This window comes from Oncorhynchus kisutch, linkage group LG28 (assembly GCF_002021735.2).
Source record: "Oncorhynchus kisutch isolate 150728-3 linkage group LG28, Okis_V2, whole genome shotgun sequence".
NCBI classification, from domain to species: Eukaryota; Metazoa; Chordata; class Actinopteri; order Salmoniformes; family Salmonidae; genus Oncorhynchus; species Oncorhynchus kisutch.
In genome coordinates, this window is record NC_034201.2 from 42581192 (window position 1) to 42598548 (window position 17357).

General features: G+C 43.7%; 2 protein-coding genes across 10 annotated transcripts; one reads left to right on the forward strand and one right to left on the reverse strand.

Moving 5' to 3' along the window:
* Positions 1-1202: 1202 nt before the first annotated feature.
* On the forward strand, positions 1203-8955 carry LOC109880016 (ubiquitin-like domain-containing CTD phosphatase 1). Of its 9 annotated transcripts, none has more exons than XM_020472241.2 (11): positions 1203-1391; positions 1859-2035; positions 2222-2313; positions 2522-2607; positions 2778-2893; positions 3092-3190; positions 3264-3301; positions 3567-3665; positions 3773-3889; positions 7383-7510; positions 7642-8955. In XM_020472241.2, the coding sequence occupies exons 2-11, from the start codon at positions 1882-1884 to the stop codon at positions 7667-7669; spliced, it is 957 nt and encodes a 318-aa protein (XP_020327830.2). In that variant the 5' UTR covers positions 1203-1391; positions 1859-1881; the 3' UTR covers positions 7670-8955. The 9 variants fall into 9 exon arrangements, with proteins under 9 accessions (XP_020327830.2, XP_031664193.1, XP_020327832.2 ...); XM_031808333.1 differs by having other exon boundaries at positions 2526-2607; XM_020472243.2 differs by having other exon boundaries at positions 1867-2035.
* An 842-nt stretch (positions 8956-9797) lies between these two features.
* Positions 9798-14935, reverse strand: LOC109880015 (interleukin-12 subunit beta). Its single transcript, XM_020472237.2, has 9 exons — positions 14461-14935; positions 14223-14319; positions 13736-14020; positions 13475-13580; positions 12673-12851; positions 12304-12455; positions 11940-12064; positions 10206-10236; positions 9798-10100 (listed from the first exon to the last, which is right to left on the reverse strand). Exons 2-8 carry the CDS (start codon positions 14317-14319, stop codon positions 10209-10211), a joined length of 972 nt encoding a protein of 323 aa, XP_020327826.1. The 5' UTR covers positions 14461-14935; the 3' UTR covers positions 9798-10100; positions 10206-10208.
* Positions 14936-17357: the final 2422 nt, after the last annotated feature.

Sequence of the window (17357 nt, forward strand, 5' to 3'; positions counted from 1 at the left end):
AATCAATTTCGCAATTTAATCTTTGAATATCAGCTACCCAACTTTATCAGGAGTTATTATGATTATATGTGCAATGTGTTTACACAACGGGAAATGCAGAGGTATATTATTTTTCACTATGATCAGCTTGTCAAAAATTGATGGATACAAACTTGAAACCAGTGATCACGACAATGGGGTGAAACTCCTGGACAACAGTTGTGATTGGTCCATTTTACTTCGACCTGTCCAGTTTTAGGATATGTTTGTTAACATGACTTCGCATGTTTGATTGAGCGCCATTTTGGTTCGGCTATTTGATCGAAGAAACCTGCATGATGTAAAAAGTGTCCGTCTCATTACATTGTCATCCATTTTATCTCTAATCTGTAGGCTACAGAAAAGGCCACATACTATTTCTGCCATATCCTATATGTGCTACAGGATTTATGTTAGGTACATTTTTTTGGACAAAACGTTGGTGGAGTTGCAGCGATGAGTCTCTCCAACATCAACCTAGAGAGGAGCACTGGGAATGGACAAGCAAAATATTACCCATTCCTGCTTTTGACAAAGTGGGCCCTGCTTATTACAGGGCGGTATCAGCTCTCACCTAAAAAGCCCATATGCCACTGGTTAAGAGAAATTGTAATTATTTTTGGACAGTATTATGTGAGGTTGTATGTGTTGTTGGAGGTGCGTCTTGGTCGGTTTAGCTCAGAAAATGCCGCCCTCATAATCCTGTCTAATGAGCGGTGAGAAGACTCCTTCTGTCCAATGACTCGTATGTGTATTGTAATGGAACTGAGAAGCATGATTGAAGGGCTCTAAAATACTTCGATAGAGTTGAAAATAAATGTAACTTTTTAGACAAAATAAAATTACATACTACAGCACAAAGCCTACATTTAGGTGAATCCATATAACTTCAAGTATATTATTCGGTGACTGTGTAGTTAAAAATGGGATAAATCAATGCATTTGCAAGCGCTGGCTATTGAACTGATCAAATGATGATTGAAAAAAAATGTACATCATGTCTGGCATTACTAAGAAAAAAAATCACTTGCGTGTCTCTCATTCATCCAGATCGAGCTAGCTAGCAAGCTAAATCGATGGCCTGCCAGGCATGGACTGTTATTTGTACAAGAGTCAAGACAATCAGATGCGCATTCATACCTAAATGGCCTCCCTTTAGCTATTTGTCTCCATCTGTCGGTATTTAAGTAGTACACCACCCACACCACCTTGGTAACAAACCGGGCGACAGAAACGACTGCTGATTATTAAACAACACTGAATGAAACTGAGTTTTAAGAAAGCACTTACTTTACACCGTTATTATACTTCGTAGCACGTGTTCCTGCACACCACAGAAACGAAGGGAATTGTGGCACACCGCAATTTTTTAGGTATGAATGCGCATCTGATTGTCTTGACTCTTGTATAAATAACAGTCCATGCCTGGCAGGCCATCGATTTAGCTTGCTAGCTAGCTCGATCTGGATGAATGAGAGACACGCAAGTGATTTTTTTTCTTAGTAATGCCAGACATGATGTACATTTTTTTTCAATCATCATTTGATCAGATTGCATCTGAGTGATTTGATAAATTGCGGATAATAACTAGCTTGCTAACGTTTGCTAGCTAGCTAATTTACTGAATGGCGTGAGCTGAATCTATCTACGAAGATAGCTACCTAGGTTAGGGTTGGCCTAGTATTAACTAACAAACTATATGGTAGCCATATTCAACTTAATTTATAACTTGTTTTCATTGCAAAGTACTGGAAGCAATGAATCTCCAATAAGATTGCTTTGCTGTTATGTTTTCTGGATGTGTAGCTAGCTGGGAGTTATTATTCTGATCTCGTACAAGTGTTGCAGGAGGTTCGCGCCAGCATGTCTGTGTCTGTGATCATTAAATGGGGTGGACAGGAGTACTCCATCAGGACACTTTCCGAAGAGGACACTGTGCTGGACCTCAAGCAGTCCATCAAGTCCCTGACAGGGGTTCTCCCAGAGAGGCAGAAACTCCTAGGATTAAAGGTCAAAGGTAAAAACCCATCTGTAAAAAGCCAATAACTGTTTTACTGCATTTGAGAGTTAATTGGCACGTGCAGCACAGATTGTATGGAAGTATTTTCCCTCTCAAGCTTCACACCGTTATGGACTTCTGCCTTTTTCTGAGTTGTCTGGATATCTGATTCATCACGTCTTAATGGTTCTGTCTCTCTCCCAGGCAAACCAGCAGAGGACCAAGTGAAGCTCGGTTCGCTGAAGCTGAAACCCAATACCAAGATCATGATGATGGGCAGCAGGGAGGAGAGTCTGGTGGGTTCCTCTTCCTTCTGCTCTTGTCCTAAACATTATGGTGAACCATTCCACACCTAGGACTGTGATTGGTGGAGCCTGCTTCCAGCTGTTTACCAGAAGCAATGTCACAACAAGCACGGACTTGTAGAGTGTTGATGTTTCTAACTTTAGCATGTCAAAGACCTAGGCCTCATAACACACAATCGCTTTGTTTTGTTTTGTGAAGGAAGACGTTTTAGCACCTCCCCCAGAGAATGATGACGTTGTCAATGACTTTGACATTGAAGAAGAGGTGATTGAAGTACAGAACAGGTGCAGTAAGGACTTTGCAGATCCAAATAATTTATAGCGTAGTTTCAGTCATACAAGTAATGAATTGATTCGGCTCCAACTTCGCTTGGCACTCTACGATATGTTTTCTAAGATCACATAGTCAGTCCAATGTCTTGTTTTAACTTAATGCCCTTTTTTGTCTTCTTTAGAGAGGAGAACTTGGCCAAGATAGCCCGCCGTGTGAAAGACTACAAAGTGGAGGGGATGAACCCACCCAGGGTAGGAAAGAGTCTGTTGGTACTAGATGTGGACTACACATTGTTTGGTGAGTAAGAAGACTATTCAAACTGCACTGGGCACTGCTGTTTGCCTAGTTAAAAATGTTTACCATTTTCTAAATATGAAACATATTTTAGATTTTTAAGAATGTAGAATATTATTGAAAGATGTTATACTCTTGTCCTTATGCTGTGCTTCTCTCCACACGTTTGAGCATGTTTCTCTGTGATTTGTTTCATTCCAGATCACAAGTCATGTGCCGAGACGGGACAAGAGCTCATGAGGCCTTTTCTCCATGAGTTCCTGACCTCGGCGTATGAGGACTATGACATCGTCATCTGGTGTAAGTACCAAACTGCTTGTTTTGATGTACAGTTGGAGTTAACTGGCCCTAATTTGTGTTTAATTTGTTCTAGCTGCCACGAGTATGAAGTGGATTGATGCTAAAATGAAAGTAAGTGTTCCCTTCTGATTAGTTTATTATAATTTTTTATTTTTTCAGTCTCAATTTGTTGACTCTTCATGGCCAGAAAGAGGCAGTGTTTCCCCCAAAATATTTTTCACAACATGTAATCTTCCATTGAGAGCACTGTACACATGCATATTGAGCAGCAATGATTTAATATGTGGTATTGACCTGTAGTATAGAATGTCAGATCAAATGTTGCCTTCCTGTTGTGGTGTATGTGACTGTCTCACCGTGCCCTCTGGTTTCTCAGGAGCTGGGAGTGACAGACAACCCTAACTATAAGATCACCTTCATGCTGGACAGTGCAGCCATGATCACCGTGCACACGCCTAAGAGGGGTGTAGTGGAGGTGAGTGGGCCTACACTGGAGCAGACAACCTCCTCGATCCCACTGATTCATGTCCCAGTTGCCTGAACGAACTGTCTCCAGACAGTGTTGTGATGGATGTGTTACAGGTGAAGCCTCTTGGGGTGATATGGGGAAAGTACAGTGAGTTCTACAGCAAGAGGAACACCATCATGTTTGATGACATTGGCAGAAATTTCCTCATGAACCCACAGAACGGACTGAAGGTAAGTTCTGCTAGAACATACATTACATACATGGTGTTTCTTCGCTTCACTTGCGGTTGTTTGAGACGGCATTTATTACCATTGGAGGTGTGGATTTAAAAATATATATATTTAACTAGGCAAGTCTGTTAAGAAAAACATCTTATTTACAATGACGTCCTACCAAAAGACCTCCTGTGGGGACGGAGGCTGGGATTTAAAATAAACATTGTGTGTGTGACAACCTACTTCACGACAAGAGAGACAACACTACATAAAGAGAGAACTAAGACAACACCAGCACGGCAGCAACAGCTGACAACACAGCATGGTAGCAACATGACAATAACATGGTAGCAACACAACATGACAATAACATGGTAGCAACACAACATGGTAGCAGCACAAAACAGGGTACAAACCTTATTGGGCACAGACAACAGCACAAAGGGCAAGAAGGTAGAGACAAAGCAGCCAACCCTGTCAGTAAGAGTGTCATGATTGAGTCTTTGAATGAAAAGATGGAGATAAAACTGTCCCGTTTGAGTGTTTGTTGCAGCTCGTTCCAGTCGCCAGCTACTTTCAATAGTCTGAGTAAAATGTGCTCAGTTTCTGAGGTCGTGGTACTTTCTGGATGGAGGATAAAAAGGGAGGGCGAGAGACCAGCTCACCCCATTATGAGTTTTTTTTACTCTATAGGTTGATAACCACATTGTCGTCCATCAGTTCAGTTTGATATTTAGAACGCGTTACAAATATGTCACTAAAGGAGAGAACTAGTCAGCTCTCCTCACTGGTTACATGGACAGACGTGTGTATTGACCGAGGTGCTGTGGAATCCACTGGAGCAGACCAGTAAAATGTGCACACGTGTAATTACACTCCTATGGACCCTGACTCTAATTAGAGACTGGCGTAATATTTGCTCAAATGTGATTGCCGGCCATTCTAAGAGACCAGCGTTTGTTTGAGAGTCTGGGCTATTTTAACAAACCTAATGTAATGCTATCGTAGCGCAGTAAGTCCAGCCATCGTTACCACTAAGACCACATTTTGGTTGGGTTTTAAATATCCTCACCAGCGCTGCCTGAATTTGGCGTATGATTTTAAGAACACACCTCAGATATTACCACCCCTCCCACCACCTCAGATATGACCACCCCTCCCTCCACCTCAGATATGACCACCCCTCCCACCACCTCAGATATGACCACCCCTCCACCTCAGATATGACCACCCCTCCACCTCAGATATGACCACCCCTCCACCTCAGATATGACCACCCCTCCACCTCAGATATTACCACCCCTCCCACCACCTCAGATATGACCACCCCTCCATCTCAGATATTACCACCCCTCCCTCCACCTCAGATATTACAACCCCTCCCACCACCTCAGATATTACCACCCCTCCCACCACCTCAGATATTACCACCCCTCCCACCACCTCAGATATTACCACCCCTCCCTCCCACCTCAGATATGACCACCCCACCACCTCAGATATGACCACCCCTCCACCTCAGATATTACCACCCCTCCCACCACCTCAGATATTACCACCCCTCCCACCACCTCAGATATTACCACCCCTCCGACCACCTCAGATATTACCACCCCTCCCACCACCTCAGATATGACCACCTCTCCCACCACCTCAGATATGACCACCCCTCCCAGCACCTCAGATATGACCACCCCTCCCACCACCTCAGATATGACCACCCCTCCCACCACCTCAGATATGACCACCCCTCCCACCACCTCAGATATGACCACCCCTCCATCTCAGATATGACCACCCCTCCCACCACCTCAGATATGACCACCCCTCCCACCACCTCAGATATGACCACCCCTCCCACCACCTCAGATATGACCACCCCTCCACCTCAGATATGACCACCCCTCCACCTCAGACATGACCACCCCTCCCTCCACCTCAGATATTACCACCCCTCCCTCCACCTCAGATATGACCACCCCTCCCACCACCTCAGATATGACCACCCCTCCCACCACCTCAGATATGACCACCCCTCCCTCCACCTCAGATATGACCACCCCTCCCACCACCTCAGATATTACCACCCCTCCCACCACCTCAGATATTACCACCCCTCCCTCCCACCTCAGATATGACCACCCCTCCACCTCAGATATGACCACCCCTCCCACCACCTCAGATATTACCACCCCTCCCACCACCTCAGATATTACCACCCCTCCCACCACCTCAGATATTACCACCCCTCCCACCACCTCAGATATTACCACCCCTCCGACCACCTCAGATATGACCACCCCTCCCGCCTCAGATATGACCACCTCTCCCACCACCTCAGATATGACCACCCCTCCCACCACCTCAGATATGACCACCCCTCCCACCACCTCAGATATGACCACCCCTCCATCTCAGATATGACCACCCCTCCACCTCAGATATTACCACCCCTCCCACCACCTCAGATATGACCACCCCTCCACCTCAGATATTACCACCCCTCCCTCCCACCTCAGATATTACCACCCCTCCCACCACCTCAGATATGACCACCCCTCCATCTCAGATATGACCACCCCTCCATCTCAGATATGACCACCCCTCCACCTCAGATATGACCACCCCTCCCTCCCACCTCAGATATTACCACCCCTCCCAACACCTCAGATATGACCACCCCACCACCTCAGATATTACCACCCCACCACCTCAGATATTACCACCCCACCACCTCAGATATTACCACCCCTCCACCTCAGATATGACCACCCCTCCACCTCAGATATGACCACCCCTCCACCTCAGATATGACCACCCCTCCGACCACCTCAGATATTACCACCCCTCCGACCACACCCCTCCCTCCACCTCAGATATTACCACCCCTCCCTCCACCTCAGATATTACCACCCCTCCCTCCACCTCAGATATTACCACCCCTCCCACCACCTCAGATATTACCACCCCTCCCACCACCTCAGATATTACCACCCCTCCCACCACCTCAGATATGACCACCCCTCCCACCACCTCAGATATGACCACCCCTCCCACCACCTCAGATATGACCACCCCTCCCACCACCTCAGATATGACCACCCCTCCCTCCCACCACCTCAGATATGACCACCCCTCCCTCCCACCACCTCAGATGTGACCACCCCTCCCTCCCACCACCTCAGATGTGACCACCCCTCCCTCCCACCACCTCAGATATGACCACCCCTCCCACCTCAGCGCGAGAGGTACATTACCAATCCTGGGCTAGGGTTGGAAAACAGACGTGTGAAGGCTTTAACAGGTCAATTGCAAACTAGCATGTGTTTTGACAATAGTGATGGCTAAAGGCCAGATGAAAATAGAGCCCTCTGCATTTTAATGTCAGTTTTCAATAAGTAACCTTACCAAAGCCTCCTTGAGTCTGAGTTGCCAGCTGTCATTATGGTGTTTATTTTGATACAACTCATTTTCAATGTCTCCCCCCCCCCCCCCCCCTCCCCTTTAGATTCGTCCATTCATGAAAGCGCACTTAAACCGTGAGAAAGACAAAGAGCTCTTCAAACTCTCTCAGTATCTTAAAGAGATTGCCAAACTGGAGGACTTCTCAGGTCTCAACCATAAGCACTGGGAGAGGTAAGGTTACTGATTCTGCAACTAACTTCATCTTAACGTATGTTTCTGTTGTTTTTCTGTTTCAGTCCTGACCTTTTTCTACTAGATGATCATAACTGTGACCATTGGTATGTTGTGGTGTATGTCTGCAGGTATCGTGCGAAGAAACAAAGCCAGTGAGAGCAATGTTGTGGATGTGTGAAGGGATGGTCATTCCTCAACCAGGAACAGTGCTGGACACTCAAGCCCTCACAAAACTACTACTGCCTGTTTCTGACTGGGAGCTGTTTCCTGTTGTTTGGCTTTTTTAAAAACGTCTGTTCTTCCCTCATCTATGTCTTTCTCTGTTGACTTCAGTCTGGGAGACAGTAAATACTATACACCCATCAGTACTCAGTTTACATGCAATGGTTTTTATGTTAGGTTTCACCCAATCGTTCTTTCAGATTAGTGACTGTCATCTGTAGCAATGACACTTAACCTCCAGAGTTATACGAACATGAGTTTGTTCTGTACTGATAGTGTTCTTTATTCTCTTTCTCTCCTCTCCCCCTGGCTCTCTCCTCTTTCCCCCTGGCTCTCTCCTCTTTCCCCCTGGCGGCTCTCTTCTGGCTCTCTCCTCTATGACACCACCATACCAAGTAGATGTAGTGAAGCTGGCACAGTCACTGAGTGAAGCTGGCACAGTCACTGAGTGAAGCTGGCACAGTCACTGAGTGAAGCTGGCACAGTCACTGAGTGAAGCTGGCACAGTCACTGAGTGAAGCTGGCACAGTCACTGAGTGAAGCTGGCACAGTCACTGAGTAAAGCTGGCACAGTCACTGAGTAAAGCTGGCACAGTCACTGAGTAAAGCTGGCACAGTCACTGAGTGAAGCTGGCACAGTCACTGAGTGTTACTGAGTGCACGGTTTGACACTGAGGCGTATTAGGCCTTTATTAGGAGTGTGACGTCCATATGCTGCTGGTCACAGAGGTCATTTCAGAAGGAGACAGGTGATGAAATCCATCAGGCAGTCTTTAGTTTTTCCTCATTGTCTGTTGACATCAGCTATGCCTGGAAACCAAATATATCTCTGCACCTGGTTACACTGTATGTTTTTATATTACTCATTTGACACAACTTTGATTTGAACTGAACATTTCTTTCATATTCTCAGGCAATTGTTAGGTCCACTGAACCAAACAATAGTTGTTGTAGTGGAGTGACTGAAAATAAATGGGGGAAAGGCACTTCGTTTTTTGTGTGTGGGGGGGGGGCAATTAAAGGCATTGTTTGGCAGACTCAGCCTAAGCGCTAGACACTAAAGTCAGATCAGAGTTCTCCGGTTTTATGAGGTTTATTTGTAAATAGAATTGTATATTTTCAGTTGGAAGAAGGGATATGGTTCAGAGCATCGAGTTAGACAGCTTTTTATCCCTTACTAGTTTTCTCTTGAAAAGGAACAGCAATTCAATATTTGATTCCATTTGCTTTATCCATTGGCAGTAACACTAGAGCGTTCATTCTCTCACGCCATCTTGCAAAGTTATGCAATAAGCTGAAGATCAACTGCTATCAGAGGAAATGAATACATGTCGGGGTTTAAATAGTTTAAAATATTATCTGTTTTGGATTGTCAAATATTTATTTTACACAGACTTCCTTACAACCTAGTTTTCTTGTAAACAATGTTTTGTTACCTTCTTCTCGGGTATCAAAGGTGAATGTATATATATGCTTTCAGTTGTTAAATGAAGGTACTATCATTTATTTAACTAGACATGTCAGTTAAGAACAAATTGTTATTTACAATGACATTTAACAAGCTGTGTATATCTAGCCTTGCATCCCAGACAGGAGCAGCAGCATGTAAAACAGGTTTTTTATTGTTAAAACGTACAACCCACCTGCAGTGAAGTCGCTCAACGTTTACATTACATTGTCATCTAACAGTCTCAACCTGTTATTGGTTTAGTTTGGCAGTTTTGTCATATTGTTACCTCCAGTTTTCTTCACAATAACTTGGCTTCCTCATCTTTTACACAACAGGACACAACTAATGTGGTGATTTATGTCAGACAACATGAACATGTTTTAACAAGTGGATACTGCTGTGAACATATCCCAACTGTAAATTAAATATTTTCTACAAAAGCTCCTTTACCAGTCTGATTATTATTATTATTATTATACAGTCAGTTATATTAGTGTAACCATTATAAAAAATAAACAAATTCTAGTGCCTTAAAGTGATCATTTAAAAAAAATATACAAATGACGATTTACAGATTCAGATGTATGGCTAACAAATGAGCAGGGGCATGTATCTGAGTGCAGGGTTTTTATTTTTTTGTATCTATTTCATTATTTAGACAAATATTCATGCTACAGTAATGCAACATACAAGATAAATAACATAAATCATGGTTACATTTCAGAACTATTGCAAATTAATAAATAACTTTCCTTACATTCGAATTACAACAATCATAATATACTACATTGCATTTTATTCTCTTCGGTATAATGTAAAACAAAATATCTGTTCAGTGACGAGACATATTTGGATGTGATGGTTGAAGCTGAGTGATGGTATGTTGTCTGTCATCTGGGTGTGTTTTCCTTTTTACTATAAAGAGAAAGAAATTAGATAATTTTCTAGAAACTTCACATGAACTGAAAAATTATGATGAAATAACATGCTATTCAAATGTTATAGGTTGAGCCATCATACCTGTCAATGTTTCTTATGTTGATGCTTTACCCTGTTGTACAAAGACAGTCACAAACCTTTAGTCTATGCACAGTTTAGCACTGAAAGTTGGACACTCCTAAACTTCTCACAAATCTGTGTATTAGAGCTAATCAAATGTTATTTGTCCAATGCGCCGAATACAACAGGTTTAGACCTTACAGTGAACTTCTTCCTTACAAGCCCTTAACCAACAAAGCAGTTTTACAAAACGTTGTAAGAAAGTATTTACTAAAACAAACTGAAGAAAGAAATAAAGCAAATGAAACAGAGAGCTGGTGAAACAGATAGAGAGCTGGTGAAACAGATAGAGAGAGCTGGTGAAACAGATAGAGAGCTGGTGAAACAGATAGAGAGCTGGTGAAACAGCTAGAGAGAGCTGGTGAAACAGATAGAGAGCTGGTGAAACAGATAGAGAGCTGGTGAAACAGATAGAGAGCTGGTGAAACGGATAGAGAGCTGGTGAAACAGATAGAGAGCTGGTGAAACAGATAGAGAGCTGGTGAAACAGAGAGCTAGTGAAACAGATAGAGAGCTGGTGAAACAGAGAGCTGGTGAAACAGATAGAGAGCTGGTGAAACAGATAGAGAGCTGGTGAAACAGCTAGAGAGCTGGTGAAAAAGATAGAGAGCTGGTGAAACAGCTAGAGAGCTGGTGAAAAAGATAGAGCGCTGGTGAAACAGCTAGAGAGCGCTGGTGAAACAGATAGAGAGCTGGTGAAACAGCTAGAGAGCTGGTGAAACAGCTAGAGAGCTGGTGAAAAAGATAGAGCGCTGGTGAAACAGCTAGAGAGCGCTGGTGAAACAGCTAGAGAGCGCTGGTGAAACAGATAGAGAGCTGGTGAAACAGAGAGAGAGCTGGTGAAACAGCTAGAGAGCTGGTGAAACAGCTAGAGAGCTGGTGAAACAGATAGAGAGCTGGTGAAACAGAGAGCTGGTGAAACAGAGAGAGCTGGTGAAACAGAGAGAGAGCTGGTGAAACAGCTAGAGAGCTGGTGAAACAGATAGAGAGCTGGTGAAACAGATAGAGAGCTGGTGAAACAGCTAGAGAGCTGGTGAAACAGATAGAGAGCTGGTGAAACAGATAGAGAGCTGGTGAAACAGAGAGCTAGTGAAACAGCTAGAGAGCTGGTGAAACAGAGAGAGAGCTGGTGAAACAGAGAGCTAGTGAAACAGCTAGAGCTGGTGAAACAGAGAGCTAGTGAAACAGCTAGAGCTGGTGAAACAGAGAGCTAGTGAAACAGCTAGAGCTGGTGAAACAGAGAGCTAGTGAAACAGCTAGAGCTGGCGAAACAGAGAGCTAGTGAAACAGCTAGAGAGCTGGTGAAACAGCTAGAGAGCTGGTGAAACAGATAGAGAGCTGGTGAAACAGCTAGAGAGCTGGTGAAAAAGATAGAGCGCTGGTGAAACAGCTAGAGAGCGTTGGTGAAACAGATAGAGAGCTGGTGAAACAGCTAGAGAGCTGGTGAAACAGATAGAGAGCTGGTGAAACAGATAGAGAGCTGGTGAAACAGCTAGAGAGCTGGTGAAACAGCTAGAGAGCTGGTGAAACAGATAGAGAGCTGGTGAAACAGATAGAGAGCTGGTGAAACAGAGAGCTGGTGAAACAGCTAGAGCTGGTGAAAAAGATAGAGAGCTAGTGAAACAGATAGAGAGCTGGTGAAACAGCTAGAGAGCTGGTGAAACAGATAGAGAGCTGGTGAAAAAGACGACTCACTCGTAATCGGTCCACTGACACCAGGGACGGTCAACCAGTTCATCCTTCGCCCGCAGGCAGAAACGATACCTCTTGGAGCTGTGAATGACGGTAAACTTCGTTTCTTTGGTTTCCTTTAGAAGGACCTATATATCAAGAGAGGAGAGATGGTACCCTCATCTTAGAATTTCATCCCTGGTGACAATGTTCTTCTACACATTAATACATGTATGAAGTCACAATTACAGAGTACCATGTTGTAAAAGTAATGATTGTAAAGATTGACATAGTATCACAGACTAGATTAAATGGTTAATCAAGACATCATCACAAATTGCGATATTGATGATTTCAAGAACAAAATTGTATAAAAATGGGCTTATACCCATTTTTCAGAGTCACAGCTTTCCCTGGCGTGGACCACTTTGACCTGGAATGTGAGGGGGTAGTAAGAGCATGGGAGGCTCCACGTGGCAGGGTACCCCCACTGAAAGGTGTTCCCCTCCACCTTGGTGATGTGGATCTTGTCTGTCTCCACTGACGAGGGAGAGAAGGAGACCAGACAGAACCAATATTACTGAATGTTCAAATTGGATGAAGCGGTGGCCATATGAATCCCATGATGCACAACAGAAAGCATGTCTACATGAAACAAGGATGGAATGAGATGTAGGGTATATTAACCTGAATGATGTGACGATGCTAATTACAGTGAATGAGTGTGGAGGACATGTTTTCCTTGACCTTACTGTACCTATTTCTCGTATGTAGAACGGTGTAACGGTGTAGTCCTCTAGGAGGTAGTTGCTCCTGAAGTAGACGGTCAGGTCGATACGGGACACCTCCTCAGCAAAGGAACAGCTGTCCAGGTCCTCACAGGTCAAACCTGCACCGTCACTGTGAACGGAGCAGGAGAAGTTTCTGCCAGAGAACCTGGATGAGGGACACAAATCTCCTGGTTAGCCTTGGGACTTCTCACTCTCCGAAAGAAGACTCATTTTCAAACATAACAACAAATCAAAAGTTCTTCACGGAGAGTCAAGGGAGAGTCAATGGAGAGTCCGTGGAGAGTCAGTGGAGAGTCAGTAGAGAGTCCGTAGAGAGTCAGTGGAGAGTCAGTAGAGAGTCAACGGAGAGTCAGTGGAGAGTCAACGGAGAGTCAGTAGAGAGTCAACGGAGAGTCAGTAGAGAGTCAACGGAGAGTCCGTGGAGAGTCAGTAGAGAGTCAACGGAGAGTCAGTAGAGAGTCAACGGAGAGTCAGTGGAGAGTCAGTAGAGAGTCAACGGAGAGTCAGTGGAGAGTCAGTAGAGAGTCAGTGGAGAGTCAGTGGAGAGTCAGTAGAGAGTCAACGGAGAGTCAGTAGAGAGTCAGTGGAGAGTCAGTGGAGAGTCAGTAGAGAGTCAACGGAGAGTCAGTGGAGAGAGCGTTTGCACTGTTGTAGTATTAACTTCGACTAGCATCACTCCTGTGACAAGATCAAATAATGTAACCATCAGTACATGAGATCATCCCATTGGTCATACGTATTTAATCTACTGTATGTTTGATGACTTACTGTCCTACTTGGACCAGAGCAACAACAGCTGACGTCCGATAGGTGGTCTTCTTCCAAAAGCAATGAAATGTTCCATTGTAATTTTTTGCCAAACATCTTATGTACTCTGGGTAAAAAGAGAAACAGAATGAGAGAGGGTGGAAACTCTCTCTCTCTCTCGCGCACACACACACGCACACACACACACACACGCACACAAGCGCACACACAAACACGCACGCGCGCACACACGCGCACACACGCACACACACACACACACACCATCCTCATCTGCATCATGTGACTTCTCCAGGACACGTCTCATTCTGTTGGGCGATGGTATGTCCTGCACCAGCACCAGAGTGTGGTTGAGGTAGTCTCCAGCAGTGTTGTGGCAGCTGTAGTTCCCTCCCATCATCTCCTCCACTGTCACCTGGATCTGGTTCCCTTGTCCTTCACGCTCACTGTCCTTCATCCAGATCACCTCTGTGTCCTGATAGGAGTCCCCACACAGCAGAGGGACCTGTGTCTCAGTGAAGATCCTCAGATCCACCTTCACCACCTTCACTGGGAACCACATGGCCACCACTATTTTTAGTACATCGTTCATGTCAAACGTTTGTTTTACACAAATGTTTGAATTTCATTAATCTCCCGACAGGAATATTATGACATCGTAAGTTATTCAACCAGACGTAGATAGTGTATATGTCAAGAGGAGAAGATGGGTAAAGATAAGATATATTTATATGTAGCCTGAAACATTCACCATTTGGCATGAGAGTCTCGATGGTCTCTGTCCCATACTGGCTGCTTGACACCACGTGAAAGATGAGACACAGGACATGGTGTAGTAACATGTTCATCTGGCAGACAGAGAAAACAACAACAGTACTTTAAACTTCATGTCTATGTATTGTATCTAAATGTTAATGACCGTTCTCCTGAACCAGACAGAGTTAAATAGACTCTAATCAACAAGGTTGTAGAAGTACGTTATGTCTTACCTTGATAATGAGATGTGAGCAGAGAGTTTCTCCTGGCTGTAGTATTGTCAGGTGGACACAGACAGTATTTATAGATCAGTGGAACAGAAGTGAATCCTGACAAGGAAGAGGAACTGATCACCTATCAGTCTCATTTGTTTTGATGATCAGTGTGTTTGAGAATGTATAGTCAGTTAAGGTAAGCACTAGACTGCTGAATGGAAGGCCCTGTTTCCGGGACTTCTGTGGAATGGTGACTGATGTCACTACCAAGGTAGTGGTGACGCAATCCAGAAATCAGCTAATGACCTGGTCACAAGTCCCGTGACATCAGCAGTGGTATGGGGGAACTCATTCCCACTTTGGTCTAAGATGGACAGGAGAGCATTGTGATGTGTGGTTACGGTTCCACGTGGTTCAGTATAAAATATGTGTGCACACTTAAATCCCCTAAATACATTTCACTAGAGCAGGATTCAGGAAGCATGTGCTTTTTCTTTTGAATTTCTGCATGAGCTGTCCTTCCTTATAATGAAAATATGAATGAAGGTCAGTTCTTTCCTGAGGGAAATGTGCTTTGTCAGCACATACAAAACCTCTATTGACCTCTGCTCTTCTATACAGTACTGAAGCGTGAACATCATCCCAATATCCCACACTAGTTTCTCTTTCTGAAGGGGTATGACTTGGTTCTTACTGTGGGCTACATCCATAGGCTACATTAACCAGGTAGGCCAGTTGAGAACAAGTTCTCATTTACAACTGTGACCTGGCCAAGATAAAAGAAGATAAATAGAAGCAAAGCAGTGCGACACAAACAACAACACAGAGTTACACATGGAATAAAGAAACATACAGTCAATAACACAATTTAAAAAAGTCTATATACAGTGTGTGCAAATGGAGTAAGGAGGTAAGGCAATAAAAAGGCCAATAGTAGCGAAGTAATTACAATTTAGCAAATTAACACTGGAGAGAAAGATGTGCAGATGATGATGTGCATGTAGAAATACTAGTGTGCAAAAGAGAAAAAAAAGTAAATACAAACAATATGGGGATGAGGTATGTAGTTGCCTAGCTGTGCCATATAACACGACAGGTTTACACCCAGACTTTACAGAACATTTGTGTGAATTGAGGTTAGGATAGCAACCCAGGAAGTAGAACACTGAGACTAAACAATACAAAGAGACTAAAGGGAACTGGAAATGGGTGGGTTGAAGTGAGAATCATGTGCCTACCTAGTATCTACCAACACTTGAGTCGTGTAGTCTGCATTAGGGAACTTTGTCTTTGTGGAGGGGGTTCCTAGATGTGTAGCTAATAGCTGTATATAGTACATTTGTAACTATACATGCGGGTAAGAATTCATAGATTGTGAGGAAAAAGAGGAAGTAGGTAAAGAGTGTGAAAGTGGATTGGGAAAGCGGATTGCCATTCAGGAGTTTACTGTACCACAGGTGGAAAACCACAGTCTAAATGTTTATGAAATACTATTTTCAGGGATTTCCACAAAATGAATTGCCCTTTAATATATGTAATACATGTTTGATGAAGAATGAATCAGATCTACATGACCACACAGTTCCCCTTCAGTTCCCCCTCATCTATCAAACTCTTTAGTCACACAGCTCTCACATGGGTTACATCAGCAAGGGATACTGGTTACGAAGACTCCACATCCACACTGATAATATCTCAAATATGTTCATTTTAGTTTTCTTCACTTAAACACGCTTTTGTGTGATTTATTTTTGAATATCTTATCCAGTGACATTCACCCATTTGGAGTCGAATTAACTTAATCTGAGTTTGTGTTTTTACAGTAAAGACCCCTGACAAATAAAATCGTAATTGTTTCATAAAACAAGCTGGGGAATTAATCTCACTCTGTGCTTCCTTTGACTCTTCCATTATGGCTCTATGTTGGAACCATTATGGCTCTATGTTAGAACCATTATGGCTCTATGTTAGAACCATTATGGCTCTATGTTGGAACCATTATGGCTCTATGTTAGAACCATTTTGGCTCTATGTTAGAACCATTATGGCTCTATGTTGGAACCATTATGGCTCTATGTTAGAACCATTATGGCTCTATGTTAGAACCATTATGGCTCTATGTTGGAACCATTTTGGCTCTATGTTGGAACCATTATGGCTCTATGTTGGAACCATTTTGGCTCTATGTTGGAACCATTATGGCTCTATGTTAGAACCATTATGGCTCTATGTTGGAACCATTTTGGCTCTATGTTGGAACCATTATGGCTCTATGTTAGAACCATAATGGCTCTATGTTTTCAACCATTTTGGCTCTATGTTGGAACCATTATGGCTCTATGTTGGAACCATTTTGGCTCTATGTTGGAACCATTTTGGCTCTATTTTGGAACCATTTTGGCTCTATGTTGGAACCATTATGGCTCTATGTTGGAACCATTTAGGCTCTATGTTAGAACCATTAGGATGCAGGGTAGAGATCAGTAGCAGCAGTAGAATCCTCCCCCAGATGAGATGGCCTACTAATTAGCCTAGCGTTGGAATGTTGATTAGATATGGCATCCGTTTACAGAGGAGTGGATTACACCATCAGACTAATTGCAAGGGAGAGGCGAGCTGAGAGCATTATAATCTTTCCCAATGATTTCCTCTGAGGTGTCCCTGTAGCTGTCAGAGGGCCTCTCTCAATGTCATACAATCCAATTAATGTCACATTTGATAAATTCATAATAACAGACTACATTGTTCGGCTTCATATAGCCATATTCAGGGATTGTTATGTATTTGACCTGCCGCCCCATTGTGGCAGAGGTGTCATATGGGGTGAATGTGTTGTGGCGCGCGTTGTTTTGGGTCTCTTGAGAAATATCAAATAGTTTTAATTGTGAGCTCAACACCCCTGACTGTACACTGAG